At 44.2% G+C, this 19,354-nt stretch overlaps 1 protein-coding gene across 3 annotated transcripts in view; it reads left to right on the forward strand.

The window, feature by feature from the left end:
- PTPRT (protein tyrosine phosphatase receptor type T) overlaps positions 1-19,354 on the forward strand; it is a 796,626-nt gene that overhangs the window by 83,763 nt on the left and 693,509 nt on the right. For all 3 annotated transcript variants that reach the window (XM_042980385.1, XM_042980383.1, XM_042980384.1), the window contains exons 3-4: positions 3,203-3,284; positions 12,147-12,262. In XM_042980385.1, coding sequence (XP_042836319.1) covers positions 3,203-3,284; positions 12,147-12,262 — 198 coding nt within the window. The remainder of the gene's footprint in view (positions 1-3,202; positions 3,285-12,146; positions 12,263-19,354) is intronic.

Consider the following 19,354-nt stretch of genomic DNA (forward strand, 5'->3'; position numbering starts at 1 on the left):
TGCAGATTCTGTGCTCAAGGACCACCAAAAGGGAGGATAAAATGCCAGCTCTCTTAAACCATGTCCTGACATCTCCTCCCCCTCCCCTAACATGCACACAACCTGCGTTTTGGAGAGGTTGAGGATGATTCATCTCTGAGCCTCTCCTGGGAGATGATTTGCTGGCTTTTCCACAGCTTATGCATGGAGAGATGTTTATGCCTTTCCATATAAGCCCCAGGAGGTCTTTAAGGTTTTAGGGGCTGGGGCATGTGTAGTTGACCTTAGGTCCACATAGTGGCCTTAAGATTGAAGAATGTCGGGGCGCCTGGGTGGCGCAGTCGGTTGAGCGTCCGACTTCAGCCAGGTCACGATCTCGCGGTCCGTGAGTTCGAGCCCCGCGTCAGGCTCTGGGCTGATGGCTCGGAGCCTGGAGCCTGTTTCCGATTCTGTGTCTCCCTCTCTCTCTGCCCCTCCCCCGTTCATGCTCTGTCTGTCTCTCTCTGTCCCAAAAATAAATAAAAAACGTTGAAAAAAAAATTAAAAAAAAAAAAAAAAAAAAAAAAAAGATTGAAGAATGTCCTGCAAAGAAGGTGGGTTTCCCGGCCTGAGCCTTGGGCTGCATCTCTGCCCCCTCGGGGTCCCTGCTCCCTTACACTGACATGGAGTATTGCTAGGTGTTGGTAAGCCTCCTTCTGCCTGTCTTCCACCCCACTCTCCCTGCCTGCTATAAACAGACAGCACCAAAGTAGCCTTTACAATTCTTTACTCACCTTAGTGCCAGCCTCATCGAGAGTGTTCAGGGGACCTGCCTCAGCAGTTGAGTCCAGGTAGGTCTTGGAGGGTTCAGCATGGACCTTCTTATCTTTCCTTTCCCTTCCAGCACTATTTCTGATATATCCAGTCTCGTATCTGTGTTGTTGACTCTTTAATCCCCAGACACCAAAGGTGTCTATCTCATGACAGCTTGCATGATTTTTATTAAAAAAAAATTTGTGATTCTGGAATGGCATGCTAAAGACGCATGCTCTGGGCTCCTTCATGTTTGTGAGCATTTTCCTCTGAGTGATTTGGCAGTGACAGAGAGAGGACTTTCCCAGTTCTTTCTTGGGAAGCGCTTTATTCTCAGCTGTATCCAGAGTCTGCCCTTTGGTATAAATACACTATGGACCTAGCTCTAATGTCTTGTGAGTCTGGAGCCTTTATCAATGAGTTGCTGGGCTGCCATGGTCCTTTTCTCTATGCTTCTGTGCTTTCTCCCGACCACCCTTCCCTAACTCCCTTGGTTCCTGCAGCCACATGTGCCTCTATTTCCATGTAACTCCACATGGACCCAAAGTCCAGCTTCCACCATTTTTTGCCAGTCATGACTTACACCAAAGAGTCTGTTGAGAGAATGAACTTCAGTGGAAACTTGGGGTCGTGGCTACAGGGGACAGTCACATCAGGGAGTCTATTAGCTTCCTCCTCTCCCCAAACCTGCCACCATTCCCTCACATTCCCTCTTTTCTTTCCATCCCTGTCTCAAGAGTAAGAACAACAATAGTAACATTTACCAATATCTTACCATGTATGTTGCAAGCCATTTATAATTATTAACTCATTTAATGGAAAACGAGAACGTTTTTTCCCTTGTTTATTATGGAATATTTTTCTTCTATTTTTGAGAAACCCAAATCTCACCTTTACAAAAAAACCCAAATCTCATGCTTTACAAAAAAAAAAAAATTCTCAAGAATTCTGATGAATGAAAGATTCTCTCTTTCATTATAGAATTCTTATTTCTGCAGAAGAAGGGAGAGATAACACTGAACTAATTAATGTATGTTTCACTATCACACACCCATTCTCCCATGACTTGTATTCATTGTATTCATTCATGGAACATGTGTTAATAATTAGGATAGCCCAAGGTCACATGCTTAGTAAGTGGTGTAGCCAAAACTGCAACCCAGGCATTCTGATCTTCCTTCTTAAGCATTACACTGTCTTCCTTCTTAAGATAAAGATGGGACACTATCTATTGAATTTGGCAACTATGAGGTTGTTGGTATTTGCCATGAGAGCAGTTCTGGGGAAAGTGTTGGGGGGAAAAGTCCAGATTATAGTGGGAGGGGGGAGTTTTGCTGTGGGAAGTAAGGAAGTGTTGAGAGTGAGTGTTGATGAAACTACTGAGAATCCCAAATGTGATAGTAACACAGCTGGACTGTGCTAAAGCAGATCCTGCTGCCAGAGGGTAGCTTTTAAAGAATATGAGAAGCCCGAGCATTTATACCTATGGCTGAAGCTGATGGGAGATAAAGACCATTGGAATTAGGGAGGTCAAGGGCATTAATCGCAGTGTCCACATAGTCACATCTTCTAGGTGAAGTTAGTGGGTGACAAGGACAGCTGTTAACTGAGTTGTAAAATTTCCACTGAAATACACAGTTTGGGTGAGAGTCAGAATGGAGAATTCAAAGAACTTGTTGCCCTTGAATTCCTGGATACCAACAGTTGTGTATGGGGCTTATCTTCAAGAGGTATTATTAAGAAATTGAGATTGAGGAGAGAGACCAACCAAGAAACAGACTCTTAAGTGCAGAGAGCAAACTAATGGTGACCAGAGGGCAGGTGGGTGGGGGGAGGGGAGAAATAGGGGCTGAGGATTAGGGAGTGCACTTGTGATGAACACCAGGTATTGTGTGGAAGTGCTGGATTGCTATATTGGACACCTGAAACTGTATGTTAACTGTATTGGAATTAAAATTAAAAAAAAAAAAAACTCAGATGGAATATATTCCTGGGGGATGTAGAATCAAATCAGGGTAAACCCTCCTTGGTTTATGGTAGCTTCTAAGGTAAGCTCCTGTCACAGTTCATAAGAAAGTTTGGGATATTAGGAAGTAATTCTCTGTGTTTCACTTGAAACAGCAATGAAAAAGGTGCAGATTGGGGTTTCAAGCCATGTTTGGGTTGTTTTTCTGCATTCAAGCGTTATTTCTGAAATCCGTTAAAAATATTCCGTGTGGCTGATTCTTCTTTGGCTGGTCATTAGAATGTGGCCTTTTTACCTTGTTTTGGAAATCCGAGGCAATTGGCAGGGTAGCGTGCTAGAGTAATGTAGTGCCTCTTTGAGAGGCTCTCATGGGAAGCTGAAAGAGAAGGTTTGGGGGCTGGGCGGCTTCCTATAATGCCTACAACCACTTCTGCAAAATTGACTCTTCCCCCATGTGTGTTGCAGGTGATATTTGAATCCGTCTCTTTGAAGGGTCATCCTGGCTACATCGCTGTGGACGAGGTCCGGGTCCTTGCTCATCCATGCAGTAAGTCTGTTCCCTCCTCCTCACAGCCTTGCTCCATGCCGGACTGGGGAGCTTGGAGGCTGTAGTCCCCGCACCGCCATTCATTCAGCTCACAACCATTTCTCACCCTCCTTTTTAATCCTTCAGAAATGCTTACATACTCAATGCAATCAGTCCTGAATAAATTCGTCATTTTGCTGGCCTGTTCAACAGGCAGTACCTACAGGAAATTTGCAGAGAGTGGCAAAACATCTTCGTTTGAATCTCTCCCCGTCATTAAGGGAGTCTAAAGTCCTGATTGTTTATTAGTGGGATTCAGACCACTGAAGTGGAAGAATTAGAAGGCTTTGGATGGAATCTTGTGCAATTGTCTTAAAAAAAAAAAAACACCACCAAAACACTGGGCAAATTAGCCACTGCTCACTCACAGGGAAAAGTACCCCAAAGCTATTAATTCTTTAAAAGTAATTTTAGATACACTCATCAGCTCTGTGTAGACGTAGGGAGAGATTTCTCATGTGGTTAGTACTTCTGGTACAGTATCAGAAGTCCTCAAAGGCATACTGCTCCTTCTGTGCCCATCCACTTTCCCCTTGAAGCTCCTTTTGTTGTATTTAGGCTGAGATTTCTGGATGTGTTTGTGCAAAGAACTGTGGTTCCCAGTTTCGAAAAATCCCAGAGGCAGTTGGTGGCATCATATCTGGTGACATTTGGCTGGGGGGGACTGTAATCAGAGGAATACACATGGGGATTAGGGTACCTCCGAGGAGGGCTAGCTGGGGTAGCAGCCGTTCTGCATGTTGGAGATTCCCATTAATTTATTGGCGGCTGTCTGGTTCCAGGTATCTCCCGGAGGGCCCTCTCTACTCCCTCGTCTTTGCCCCTGGTTGTTACAGGGCCTTTCAGTCCTTTCATTTTGGGGCTGTTTTCAGTTCAGCCCCATCCATGTTGCTTTAATTGAAATGACACTTTCCACTTCTGCAATGAATTGTTAGCACCTTGAACATCACTTCCTTCCCCAGCACTAGAATGCCATTGTTGGCCTCATTGCTTAGAGCACCTTCTTTGGAAGAATTTGGGACAAGTTCCAAAGGGTTTTGGCAAGACAGTCTTTGGGGTAATTGTATTTTGTGTCTGTGCAAGAGAGCCCCTCTTCCCCTAAATCAGCCAGCCTCTCAGTGCTGAGATCCTACTGGGTTATTCATTGCTCTGGTCTAAACTTCCTATCCTTTGAGTTACTTCCTGGGTCTTTGGGATTTCAGTCATGCCTGCTGACCCAGACCTCACATGAAGAAGTCCCCCCAGCCACGCAGTGTTTATATAGTAGATACTCGGTTAATCCCCTCACCTGGATTAAGCCTTCCCCTCCCTGGCCTTCTGGGAATCAGCTGCCCATTAAAGAATGATCTTTGACCTCAGACTGGACAGCTGTGTCAGGAGATGCCTGCCCTCCCTGCGGTCTCCTTAATGCCACACACCCAGCTCTGCACAGCTCTCCCAGTTTTGAGGTAGTCTCTCTGTGAGACCAGGTTAGTTTCCCCAAGCCCTGTGCACATCCCATCATCGTCGGGGACCCTCACCTCTGCTGCAGCCTGCCACACCCCTGCTTCTTACTCAGCGCTTGATGTTTGCACTCTGTCTTTCTTTGGCTCTTCCCAGGAGAATCCAGTCTGGCTTTCTCATAAGGGATCCCAGATCTCTCCACTCGAGCTGGAGTTTTCCCCTCTGCTGTCACCCCACCTGATACCTGTCCCTTGTTCCAGTCTTAGCTCTGCCCCTTGATTCCAAGCGCTGTCCATGGTCTGCTATGAAAACCAAATGCTCCCTTCTCTCTGAGAAATCTCTATGGGAGAGGGTTGTCTGGAGGGTGTTTGATGCTCCCCACCCTAAAGTCTCATGCCCCCCCCCTTTGGAATTCTCCCCCTCCTTGGGGATGCTCCTGAATTTAGGAGTCTCCTGACAGCCTCGTATTCCTCCTGCTGAGGAATGTGGATTGCGTGGTTACGGAATTGCTGAGAGCCAGTTACCCAGCAAATGGGCCATGGGATATAACTCAGAAAGACGTGACTCTGGCTGTGTTCCTTTGTAATGTGAGTGCAACACGGAATTCAGCCTTGATGCTTAGGCACCTTAAGCTTAAAGTTCCCAGAAGTCAAAATGTGAGGACACTGCAATAGTGTCTGGAATTGGAAAAATTCCACTTAATTATATGTACAAATACTGGCAGTGCATATAGTCCTCAGGGGTCTATCCATAGCTCCTGAGTTGTGTGGAGGTGAACGGTACCTCGCAAAGGCCCCTGATTAAGTTCTCTGCTCAGTCTACGTCTACTCCAGCTTTTTATTTATACTTCCTTTCAGTAAGTAAATTATTTGTGCATTAGCTATGTGTCAGGAGTTTGTGCTGGACACAGGGGATACTTAAATGATCAAGTTGGTTAGATCCTTGTCTCTGTGGTGTTAACTTAGCAGACTTGCATAGGGAGGAAAGCTACTAAATAAGTAATCTTAAATAGTAATGAATATAATTTCATATAGTGATAGTGCTGGGAATATAATAAATGTGAGTGGCTGGCATGAGGGGGGGAGTCCTTAGAGTCTAAGGGGCAGGGGAGGTGTCTATGCACATGTGGTCTGAGCTGAGACGGGAGTCCCCTGTGTAGTGATCTAGGGAGTGGGGGGCATGCCAGGCATTGGAAGCAGTAAGTGCACATGTCCTGCACTGGGAATCTGCAGGTGCTGCCAGAACACCGAGAGTGTAGGGAGCGTAGGTGTGGATGAAAGTGGGAGGGAGGCTGAGGCCTTGACCACTCAAGCCCCTGAGAGTCCTGATGAGGTTAGGTTTTAATCTAAGAGCAAAAAGGAGCCAGTGGAGGGATTTATCCTAGGGATTGATCTGATCTAAGTGTTACAAGATCACTTTGGCTGCTCTGTGGAGAACAAGTTGAAGGGGAGTAGAGAAGTGAGGAGACCTATCAGGGGGAAAGTTCTGGAATCACGGAAGACGTGGTAATGGCCCGGACCAGGCTGGTGGAGAGATGTCCATTCATCATGCAGCATATGCTTCCTGAGTGTATACTCCAGGACAGGCACTGCGCTGGGTGGATGGGAGTAACTCTCTGCCCTCATTCATTCTCTGCCCTTCCACTGGAACTGAAAACACTGGAAATGAAATCGGCAATTATGTGATCTACAACAGAGTGTAAATTAGTTTGCTAAGGCTCCCATACAAAACCCCACAGTCTAGGGGGGCTTAAAAAGCAGAAATTTATTTGCCCGCAGTTCTGAGATGGAGATGGCGGGGTTGGTTACTCCTGAGGCCTCTCTCCTTTGCTAGCTGTGTTCTCACATGGGCTTTCCTTTGTGCACACATGCTGGTGATACATCTCAGTGTGTCCAGATTTTCTCTGCTTATCAGGACACCGGATAGATTAGATTAAGGTCTGCCCTAGAAGCCCCATCTCCAAATACGGTCACAGTCTGAGGTGTTGAGCAGTAGGGCTTCAACATAGAATTTGAGGGAGGAGGGGCGCCTGGGTGGCTCAGTCAGTTGAGCATCTGGCTTCTGATTTCAGCTCGGGTCATCATCTCATGCTTTATGAGTTCAAGCCCCATTGTCTGTGCTGTTAGTGCAGACCTTACTTGGGATTCTCTCTCTCCCTGTTTCTCTGCCCCTCTCCGGCTCATGTGCGTGTTCTCTCATTCGTTCTCTCTCTCAAAATAAATAAATAAATAAAGAACTTGGGAGGCGGAGGAGACACAATTTACCCCATAACAGATGGTCACCAGTGCTGTGAAGAAACAGGGAGAGAGGTGGACGGATCAGAGATACATTTAGGAGGTAGAGTCAGCTGGTCCCATTTGATAGATTAGTTCAGGAGGCAGAGGCATCAGAAACGGTGCACTCCTGGATTTCCAGCTTACGCAACTGGCTGGTGCAGGCTAGGCTGGGGTAGGTCTATCAAAGGTGGAGCCTGAGTGATGCCTTCCAGCGTTCCCACCATGCACGCGTCCTTGGGGGCTGCTCATGGGATCATGAGTCACGCAGACTGCTAGAGGCTTCTGAACTGTCCTTTGGGTTGACAGTGCTTCTTTCCCTCTGAAGCTTTCATATTAATGCATTTATGACTTTGCTTACGGTTGTTAAAATTTTAACTATATGGAGAAATATACATTCTCCCCAGGCCTTGTCATTCTCCACTTCTGTCCTCCAAAACATTTTTTCTATTAACATCAGGTCAGTGCTTATCAATAGGTGATTCCACGAAATACTCCAAAAGTTCCAAGGGGTTAGTGCCTGATTTGCAATTGTAGTCTCGATCGATCTGAGCTGAAATTATGACTTTGAATGATTGCCTCGCAGCTTCCAAAACAGCGACCGACACAGAGGCGTAATACTCAAAGGAAATTATTTTCTCTTACAAACTGGAACCTCTCGTCTATATTTTATAGCCCATTTAACATTTTTGTGTTATTATAAAAGTGTTTTAGCCATAGTCCCCCTCTGCTGTCATTTCTCAGCGTTAGCCCTTAGCAGGGTGGCCACCGCACTGGCAACCACATATAATAAATGTCAGCACAGTTTTCCACCGGGTTTCTAAGTTTCTTGCTCCCAAGTTGACTTCTGGAATTTTTTAGACTTTTTTTTCCTTCTCATCACAACCTTCTGGGGCCATGTCACTGAGCCCGTGGAGTGTCTGTACCACATTTCTAATGTGTGTACTGCTCTTTCTCCTCAATTGCGTGGCTTCCTACTGAGGACCGTCAGGCTTAAAGAGCGAGAGAAAGGGCACAATAATATGTCTTTGGATGTTGCACTGACATCTGCAGGAGTTTAAATGTCACCAGCATCAAGGCATTTTGCCCCAAATGCATAGCTAGTTTTCTGTTAACCCCATTCAGCAGGATCCCACTTTGGGGTTGCTGGGTCTCAGTGGGGAGTGAGGGTGGAGTGTTTAAAACCACAAGCTGGAGGCCGACCTGGGCCCCAAGGACAAATGTGTTTGGTAAGTTGAAGCTGGCAGGATAAATTCTTTCTCAGAGCTGTAGATGGTGGGGGGGGATAACAGTTGAGAGAGCATAGGCCTCAGAAGTGGACTGTGGTCAGGGGAGAGAGGGGGTGGAGAAGAGGGGTCAGAGAGGCCAGGAGCTCAGAGAAGTGGACTGAACAGGTCCCCAACATGAGGAGGATCCCTAGAGAGAGACTTTTGTTGTGAGGTGGGGATGAGGCCCCGGGCTCAGAGAGCAGACACCAGAGTAAGGGCATGTAGAGAGAGCGCTAAGCAGGGAGGAGGGTGTTCTCCATAAGCTCCTGTGTCAGGAACCTTGATTGGTGACTAGCAGTCATGTGATCTGCAGCATGCTGCCTGCATTCATGGGGCCAGACAAAGGCAGAACCGGCCAGTGGGAATGATTCTGGATGACTTAGCTGGAGCCTTATAACAGAGACCACACCCAGAGGAGCAGGCCTGCAGATGTGTTTTGTTAGGTCTGCAGGGTGTTTGAATGGAATTCATATATATGTGTGTGTGTGTGTGTGTGTGTGTGTATGCATATACATATATATGAATATCTAATATATTACATTATATATATATTAGAGCATATATGTGTATGTGTGTATATATATGTGTGTGTGTGTGTATATATGTATGTATGTGTATATATATATACACATATATATATATATATACACACATATATATATATATATATATATACACACACATATATATATATATATATATATATATATATGTTTTAGAGCACAAGCTAGGGAGAAGGGGAGAGAGAGAGACAGAGAGAGAGAGAATATCTCAAGCAGGCTCCATGCTGAGTGTGGGTTGCCTTGCCATGGGGATTGATCTCACAACTGTGAGATCATGACCTGAGCTGAAATCAAGGGTCAGATGCTTAACTGATTGAGCCACCCAGGTGCCCCCAAAATTCAGTCAAGATTTTAGAATGAGAGAGGTCACATAACACCTGGATTTCTTATTTGGGTTGACAAACTGGACACTTGGCTGTTGTCAGCCAAGTACTCTGGAATGGCCTTCATCTGCTGGATTTAAGTAACAGCTGCCTCCTTTTAAGGGGTCGTGGAGCTTTATCCATTTTCCTTAGTCCCCTCCACTCCTTTTTGCCTCCTTAGTGCTGAGGCTGGTGTCAGATACCCATTATTATTGTGTGTGTAACGTTGTTGTTCTTACGTAGCGAGAAATCTTTACTCAAGTCTCTGTCAAAAGTGGGGAAGTGAATGATGGGGCAAGGAGGTGGTGTTTTGTTTTTGTTTGGTTTTATGACTGAGCTACTTCATTCATTTATGTAAGTGGCTCCTGTAGGTGCATGGGTTCAACATCTGCCATAAACCGTCAGTGTTTCACCAGAATATTAACACTAGGGGCTATTAAGCCTCTGAACTCTCTACCATTAAACCTAGAAGGGAAGCAGGAAGAGGGATTGAAGACGAAGAAATCCAGACAAAAGGTCTTCTGCCGAGAAGCTGGGAGTCAGAAGCAAGCAGGGGACATTGATCCAGAGAAGATCCATTTCTGATTGCAGAAGTCCCAGACGTTAAACCATTTTCCCAATGTCCCCAAGGGCATGGAGAGACATCCCTTTGTAAAACCCAGCACAGAGCCTCCCAACATTGGAGTCAAGGCTCTTCTCCCTCCCTGCGCAGAGTGGATGTTCCTTTCCCTTTAAACCTGTGGCATAAATGGGCTTACCAGGTTTACTCTCAGTCCCACTTGAAGAGTCGACTTGAACTGATAGTTCCAAAAATAACTTGACAAAATTATACAGGAAAGCAAAAAGGAAACAATTTCAGACAATCAAAGCAGCATGACATTTGTCAGGTTGACTAGATGCAGGAATCTTCAATTCTGAGAAGCCCACAAAGACAGGTCTTCCTGGGCCTTCAATTTTTGACACCGCTTTAGCAGTGGGGTCCTGAGGGTGGCCTGAGGGGGTCTCTGAGCTGTTGTCATTTGTTTAGAAGCCCGAGCAGAAGGTGTGTGTTTTCACACAGCAAGTCTGCCTCTTCATGCCGAGGGCTTTTGGTTTTGCTGAGCTCTATACCTGGTGGCACAGGTTGGTGGAGCAGGTAGTGTGTAGCATGAAGGCTGGGGGGACAAATGGCAAGGAACGGGGGTGGGGATCACTTGTGATAAGATATTCGGGAGCAATGAGAGGAACCTAGAGAGTCAGCACGGCCTGGCCTGCAAGCCCTGCCTCTGGTCTCTGGGGTCCAGGTGACACTGTGGACTTCTCATTGCCCAGGAAGCTGGACATCACGCTAGTTAAATGTTGACTTTGGGGCCAAAATTTGGACTTAATTCTGTTTCTGTCTCTTATTAACGCTACGTAGCTTTGGGCAAATTAAACTTGTTGGGCTTTGATTTCTGCCTCTGAGAGGGAAATAATAATGTCTACTTTATAGGAATGTTACAAAGTTAAATTAGATGAAACACGTAAAGCATTTATCACAGTGCCTGCCATTATAGGAGCTTTAGATAAGTGACATGATTGTTATTATTTGTCTCTCTGGGTATTTGACTCTCTCTGAAAAGATGGCCAAAGGCCCTTGTTGAACCTTCTTGATCCTCTTAACAACTGTTCATTTGGTCCCATTGTGGGGTAGTTGATGTCCAGTTCATCACTGATTTGGTTGATGTGTTAGGGGGTCCTTGGCACTTTTTTAAAAAGTTTGTTTTGAGGGAGAGAGAGAATATCAAGCGGGCTCCACGCAGCACAGAGCCCGACATGGGGCTCAATCCCATGAACTGTGAGATCACGACCTGAGCCAAAACCAAGAGTCGGACGCTTGACCAACGGAGCCACCCAGGCCCCCCAATGGGATCCTTGGCACCTTTGTGCCTCAGTGACGAAATTATACTTCTAGACATTGGTTATCAGCCCACTCATCTTTGGAGAGTTCAAATAGGCAAGAACCTGACTCCTCAAACAAGGAAAGAGATGAATCCATTAGCCCAACATAAAACTGCTTAATTCTGGAATTGATTGCTCACAGACCCTGTGAGTTTCATTTGAAAGTCCCTTTTCCTGTTATGCCGAGTCCCCAGAGTAAATGACCCACCTCCCTCCCATCCTTAGGAGACACTCTAGCTCAGAGTTAAGAGTGTAGACTCTGCTTGTTTCTCGAGTTCTTGGTGCCTCAGTTCACTCACTATAAGACGAAGATGATCCACCACCAACTGCTTTCAGTTCAGTGAGTTACTATGTGTGCACATGACACACAGCACCGACCGCTTAGCAGTCGTGAATGATGACTACTGTTTTTCTCCTCCACCTGTGTCCCTCCTTTGCTCTGCCCTCCCTGTGATGTGCATCATCAATGCCATCACCGAGGCCAGGCACCTGGGTCTCAGGCTCAAAGTGCTTTGCTTAAGCTTTCTTCATTTTGCTCACTCAGGCTACAGGGAGGAATTATCTATGCTGAATCCTCTCCATGTGCCCGGCTCCATTTTCTTCTTCCAAACATGCCAGTATTGCCCAGAAGCTAATATTAAGGATTTTGAAGCTCTCAGAGACCTGGATTCATGTCTTAGCTCCCTCACTTTCTGGCTCTCTGTGCTAAACTATAACCCCTCAGAGCCTTAATTTTCTGATCTGTGAAATGAGATACTACTCATCTCAGGGTATTGGTGAGGTTTAAGCGAGGTGATCCTGTAAAACTCTTAGAACAAACAGTAGCTGACTCATAGTAAGTGATCAAACAGCAGTATCTCCTTATTGTACCAGGCCACTTTCTAGGTGCAGGTTCCACCCTGCTGAGCACTCATCTTGCATGGCCATCCACGGATGGGGAAGTGGCGCAGGCTGTTGAATTGAGTCCTCATATGCTGTTTGGTTTCTCTCCTAGGAAAAGCACCTCACTTTCTGCGGCTCCAGAATGTCGAGGTGAATGTGGGGCAGAATGCCACGTTTCAGTGCATCGCTGGTGGGAAGTGGTCTCAGCATGACAAACTTTGGCTCCAGGTAAGAATGGGAGTGGCCCCCTGTGTACACCTGCCCATCCCTTGGTAAGGGAAGAAAGTGTGTGCTGTGATGAAGGGCTTGGTGGGTGAGAGGAGGGGATATTTTTTATTTACCTCTGCTCCTTAGATGATACTCTGCATCCATGATCTTGTTAGATCTTAACTCTAATTCTGTTTTGTGGGCACCAGGATACCCATTTTACAGAAGGAGAAGGCGATACCACAAACATAAAAGTGACAGAACTAGAATTTGCAACTATGACCTTTCTAAGCTGGCCTCTAACAGACTTTGTCCATTAAGCCCAGAGACACAGGGCTAAGACAAACTCAGTACTTTAGATTCTGGGTATGTGGAATCCTAAAATCTTGGGTGGAGGGAACCTAGCTGCTACTCAGTGGTCCACCAGATTCCTATTTGTTCCTCCACAGCCTTCTGGTGAAGTCTTACAAAATCACCCTTTACCAGAATATTTCACTAAATGAGCAAAGCCATCTCTTCTTTGGCTGAATGAGTCCATCAGGAACATCTGCTGGAAATTTGTTCTGAGTTTGAATCTGTCCCACTCGTAGGTCTGCTCGTTAGCCTTACTTTCAAAGCAAGATAAAAGAGAATCTCTTTTAGTGGAGGTAGGGGAAAGGATGGGACCTAGAATTAGACACAGATTGTTACAGCATCAGAGATACTCCCACGGATGCTGATGTAGAAATACCAAGGGCTAAGGCAGCACAGAGAGTCAAACTGCTGTTCAGTGAGTAGCCACCAGGCACATGCGGCTGTTGAACAGATTTTGGTTTTGTTTTTTATTTTCTATTTATTTATTTTTAAATGTTTATTTTTGAGAGACCACGTGCCAGCAGGGGAGGAACAGAGAGACAGGGGCAGAGGATTCGAAGCAGGCTCCATGCTATCAGTGCAGAGCCCCGCACAGGGCTCGAGCTCACAAACCATGGGATCATTACCTGAGCTGAAGTAGGATGCTCAACCGACTGAGGCACCCCGGTGCCCTTGTTTTATTTTTTATTTTAAACAGATTCATTGAGGTATAATGGAGATACAGAATTTAAAGTGTGTAATTTAATACATTTTCACATGTGTGTATATATGTGGAACTTTGATCACAATCAAGGTACTAGACATGGCCATCATGCTCAAAGTTTCCTCGTTCCCATTTGTAATCCCTGCTTTCTGCCTTCTTCACTCTTATCTGTCTCCAGGCAATCACTGATCCACGTTCTGTCACTAAACAGTTGATTCTGAAACTATATGGGTTTGAACTGGGTGGGTTCAATTATACATGGATTTTTTTCCGATAAATACAGTATGGTATTGTAAATGTATTTTCACCTCCTTATGATTTTCTTTTCTCTAGTTTCCTTTATTGTAGGAATGCAGTCTATAATATAGCATACAGAACATGTGTTTATTGGCTGTTTTATCAGTGAAGTTTCTGGTCAACGTAGGCTATTAGAAGTTTAGTTTTGGGGGAGACAAAAGTCATACATGGATTTTTGTATGTGTAGGGGTTCAATGCTACTAACCCACATTGTTGAAGGGTCAAGTGTATATTAATTTACATGTTCTAGAATTTTCTATAAACGGAATCACACAGTATGTACTCTTTTTTCGCTCAACATAATTATTTTGAGATTCATCTCTGATATTGTGTATGTATATAGTTTATTTAAAAACTTTTCTTTGTGGAGTAATATTCCATTGTGTGAGGATACCATAGTTGCTTTATATATTCATCTGCTGATGATATGTGGGTTGTTCAAATACTGGTTATTTAAAAATAAGTTGCTGTGAACATTCGTGACTTGAATGGACTTAGGGGCATATGCTTCCATTTCTCTTGGGTAGAAGTGGAATGGCTGGGTCATATGGTGGATGTGTAACTTCCTAAAGAACTGCTTAGCTCTTTTCCTATATGGTTGTGCCATTTTTCACTCCCATCAGCAGTGTATGGGAGCTATAGTTGCTTACCAATATCCTTACCACCACTTGGTATGATCAGTCTTTCTGGTTTTAGCCATTTGAATAAGTGTGTAGTGTTACTTCACTGTGATTCTAGTTTTCCTTTCCCTCATGACCAAGAATGTTGAACATCTCTTCATGTGCCCATTTGCTTCCATTTGTATGTCTTCTTTGGTGCAGTGCCCGTTTAAGTATTGTGCTCATTTATTATTGGTTTGTTTGCTTATTATTGCATTTTGGTAGTTCTTTCTATATTCAGAATACAAATTCTTTGTCAGATACATGGTTTGCAAATGTTTTCTATGTGTGGCTTGTCTTTCTATTGTCTTAACAGTAGCATTGGAGGAATAGTTTTTAAATTCAGATGAAATCAGGGGTGCCTGGGTGGCTCAGTCGGTTGAGTGTCTGACTTTGGCCTCAGGTCATGCTCTCACGGTTCGTGGGTTCGAGCCCCGTGTTGAGCTCTGTGCTGACATCTCAGAGCCCGGAGCCTTCTTCAGATTCTGTGTCTTCCTCTCTGTCTCTCCCTCCCCTGCTTGTGCTCTGTCTCTGTCAAAAAGAATAAATGTTTAAAAAACATTAAAAAAAATAAGTTCAGATGAAATCAAATTTATCATTTTTTTTCTTTTTTGGATCTTTTCTGGCATCATTTCTATGAAATGATCTTTGCCTAACCCCAGGTCACAATGATTTTTTTTTGTTTTCTTCTAGAAATTTTATAGTTTTAGCTTTTACATTTAAGTCTGTGATCCAGTTTAATTTTGCATATGGTGTGAGGTATGCATCAAATTTGTGTGTGTGTGTATGCGCGCGCGCGCATTTGGATACCTCAGTTGTTGTGGCATCATTAGTTGAAAAGAACATTCTTTGCTGTACTGCTTTCATCCACATATGTGTGGGGCTCTTCCTGGGCTCTTCTGTTCCACTGATCTCTTTGTCTATACCACTGTCCCACTAACTTGGTTACTATAAGCTTTATAATGCGTTTTGAAACCAGGTATTGTTAGTCCTCCGGTTGTGTTTCATTTTCAGAGTGATTCTGGCTATTCCAGGTCTTTTGCATTACCATAGGACTTTTAGAATCACTTTGTCAACTTCTACAAAAAAAGCCTGTTGAGATTATGATGGGGATTGATTGCATTGAGTCTATAAATCACTTTTGGAGAGAACTGACATCTTAGCAATAATGACTTTTGTGAGTATGAACATGGTATATTTCTTCATTTATTGAAGATCTATAGTGATTTCACTCAGCAAGGTCTTGCAATTTTCAGTGTATAGGTCTTACACATTTTTTTTTGGTCAGACTTATCCTTTTTGGTCTAAAAAGATCTCAGTTTCTGACTTTTCACTGCTAGTGTATAGAAATACAATTGACTTTCGTATATTGATCTTGTATGCTAGAACCCTGTTAAACTTAAAACAGCTATTTACATTTAAATTAATCAAAATAAATACAATTCAGAACTTAGAAGTCCAGTCAAACTAGTCACATTTCAAGTGCACAGTAGCCACATGCATCTGGTGGCCACCATGTTGGGCGAGCAGAGACAGAACATTTGCAACATTGCAGAAAGTGTTACTGGAGAGCACAGCTCAAGCTCCAAGGAAACAGGGATGTTGTTTAGAAGAAACTAACTCCAGTTACCTCCACCTTCATTTATTGAAAGATCTCCATCATGTTTTCAGGCTGACTTAGCGTGAATGTTGGTCCCTAGCCCATTCGGAATCATCTCTGCACACTTTGATGGGATTTGATAGCATTGCTTCTCTTCTTGGATTTGAACCTATATCCCACAGTTTGGAAAATCCCTGGGTGAAATTGCACCTCTAGGAGCTAACAGTTCTTTCTTGTTCCTTAGTGCAGTAGAATGAAAATAACAGTGGTGCCTGAACCTCCTGTTTCCTTGGGCTGCCTGCAGACCCCAAGAATCCTTATAAACTTCCATGTGTCACTTAAGTATTTAGTGCTATTTACTCTTTCAATTGTAATTTGTATTAAGGTGCATCAGGCTCTCAAGAAGCTTTGTCATTTCAATGGCATTGCCCCAGTTGGGTCAGGAGACTGATAAGGAACAATCACAGTATTCTCAGCACCTTTATTTAGCTTTTCCAATTATTTTATGATCATAATTGCTACATTTCTGAGTTGCACGTCCTAAATCTTGGGTTTGTCAGTGGAAGGGTGTTAGAATGTAATAGAAGTTTTGAAGAAAATAGAAACATATGGTGCGGAGCTCTTCCACACCTCATATACCTGCTTTTCAGTGTAAACCAAATCTTAAGTCACAGAATGTTTTTCAGGTGGCTTACAGTGGGACATAAAGCATGACAAGATATCATAAATTAAAAGTGAGGTGACACAAGATAGGAAAAGAAGACCTTGGAGCTGGTCATAATGTTAAAACTGCGTTTCTCCACATCTGTGGCTTACCGGTGGGTCACAATTGGAGGCCCCAGTACCACAGCCGCCAACGGAATAACTTGTCAGACATACAGTTCACGGTGTCCACAAGATAAACACAAACCAATTTCTCGGGAAAATTCTAACTTGTTCACACAGAAGCCGGATAGGAATTGTTCCCAGGAGTCCTCATAAAGAAAACAATGTGTGATATAAGGAACACCGTTCTCCACCACAGCCTTATTGAGGGCACACAAGTGACTTTCTCAGGCTTGTTTCCTATAATGGTGCTCTGTACAAGAGTAGTTTGGGGAGGTGGTCGAAGAGGCAGGGGTGGGCGTGGGCAGTGCAATATGACAAAGGTCCCCAATTCTCTGCTAAATCCATCTCCATCCTGGGATACTTTAAATATAGGTGGTGAGTGAAGAGATTCAGTAGCTATTCCTTTAAGGAAACCACTAGAAATACTGTCTCCCTCATCTATATTTCAGGAAATATTGGGAGGTAGATGGTTTATCCTCTGCTCGCCGGCAAATGTCTACTTGGCTGGTTAAGTCCAGGCTTGTATTCAGCAGTGTAGCTGGAAGTAAGTTAATGTCTTTGTACAAAATATGAGGCCCCTGTCATAACACCTGTCACTCAGGATGCCACTGTGTCCTGATCTAAGACAGGCTAAGGCAGTAGTGAATTTCTCATGATTTGGCTGCTTTGGATCTCTTCCAGCGCCTAGAGGAGTAGCAGCCTGCAGACTGGCCGGAGTTCTGTTCCACATATCAAGGCTGTTGTGACTCAGCCTGAGAATCTCCGAAGCAAGAGAAACAGGCATGTTGTGGCCAACAGTCTGCCTTTCAACAATGCTGTTTGCTTCTGTAGCTTCCAAGATATGCTGAGGAATCACTAAGCCACCAAAGATGGAAACATTTTTAGCCACCAGTTTTCGGTCTGGGAAATAAAGCCAGTGACTTTGTTTCCGGAATAGTATGTCGGTGCCCCCTCTCTCTGGCAATGTTTGGGGAGTGGTCAGTGGACTCCTAGTGTGAGATAAATCCCTATCATCTGTGTAGCAGAGAATGCTTGCCTTCCTTTCTGTCCAGTGGGGCTCTCTAGCTTGCTTATCCTTAAGTGCTTTCTGATCATAAATTAATCAGTTAAAAAGGAAGACCAGCCCATACCCCTGTTTTACTCTCCCCTAGAAACTTTGTATGCTCTTTGGAAGCATATAAAGCTTTTGGTGCGGGCTTTCATGGAATTACATTGCAAGCTCTACCTAAGAATCAATGGACAGGACCTAGGCGAAGCGTGTATCCCCCAGCCTAGAACAATGAGTCCCTCAGGGAAAAGGCTGATAAAGGCCGATCAAAGTTACAAACAAACTCCTCTTGTTTGGGACAGATTTCTCCTTGAGGAGAAGAATATAATGGCATGGCCTCTGGTGGAAGGGGCCTCATTTATAACTTGCTAATTTCTTAGGTGGTACATTGGCCTGAGGAATCCAAACTTAGAATTTTTAAGCATTTTTTAAACAAGTAGATGGTTTGCATTCTGCGTGGAATGTCTAGTAACCAAAGCAGCCTACAGTTCGGGGAGCCCTTTAAAAAAACAGAACAATTGGGACGCCTGGGTGGCTCCATCCATTAAGCATCCAACTCTTGAGTTTGGTTCAGATCATGATCTCACGGTTTGTGGGATCGAGCTCCATGTCAGGCTCTGTGCTGACAGTGCGGAACTTGCTTGGGATTCTCTCTCTCCCTCTCTCTGCTCCTCCCGTTTGCGCATGTGCTCGCTGCCTCTCAAAATAAATGTTAAAAGAAATAAAGAACAGTGTTCAGGGTACAGCTAGGTGGAAGTGTGCTGACAGACTATCGGTGCATTGAAAATGTGCCTGGGTACATCTTTTCTGGAAACGAATTGGGCAATAGATAGCTAAAATCTTAAATGAACATACTCGTCCAAGAAGTAATTTTACTTTTGGGAATTTACCTAAGAAAATAACCAGAGGCAGAAAAAAATTGATGTATTCGCGAGTATGTTCAAAAGGAAGAAACCTGAGAAAAACCTGAATGTCCAGCAAAAGGGACTGATTAGGTAAATGCTGGAATGGGGTCATTAAATAACAAATTATAGAAGTATATTTAATGCCATTTCCACTGTATGTATTTAAGTGAAAGGAGCAAGTTATAAAACAATATGCTTGGTATATTTTTATCAAAAAGTAAACATGTATGAATGCATATTTATGCACACATCTACATACCTATGTAAATATGCACATATTAACACTATAAGGCAAGTTATCAGGACATTCAGTAATTGATTGTGATGGTAGATTATGTATGCTTTGTATTTCCATCTTTTCTGTTTCCTCCAAATACTTTGAAATGAATATAGGTAACTAATACAAACAGAAAAAAGGGTAGGCACAGCAGAGTTTAGAAGCAGCAGTGCATCTTCCCCCAAGGGTAAACTTAGCCTCAGCTTCCCCCCACACGCTCATCACCACTAGATATCCTTTATCCAAGAGGAGGTTGGAAATACCCCGTGTGTGTCAGCTGGTCTTTATGGAACGCTGTGCTCTACGGGACTCCGTGTGTGAACTTCTCGGGGCTCCACAGCAGGCCCTGTCAGCCCCACCACAGGGCTTGTTTCCAGGCCTCTCCACAAAGGATTCGCTTCCCCATGGGTTTGTACAACAAATAACATTTGACAAGTCCCAG

Source organism: Panthera tigris, chromosome A3 (genome assembly GCF_018350195.1).
Source record: "Panthera tigris isolate Pti1 chromosome A3, P.tigris_Pti1_mat1.1, whole genome shotgun sequence".
Taxonomy (NCBI): domain Eukaryota; kingdom Metazoa; phylum Chordata; class Mammalia; order Carnivora; family Felidae; genus Panthera; species Panthera tigris.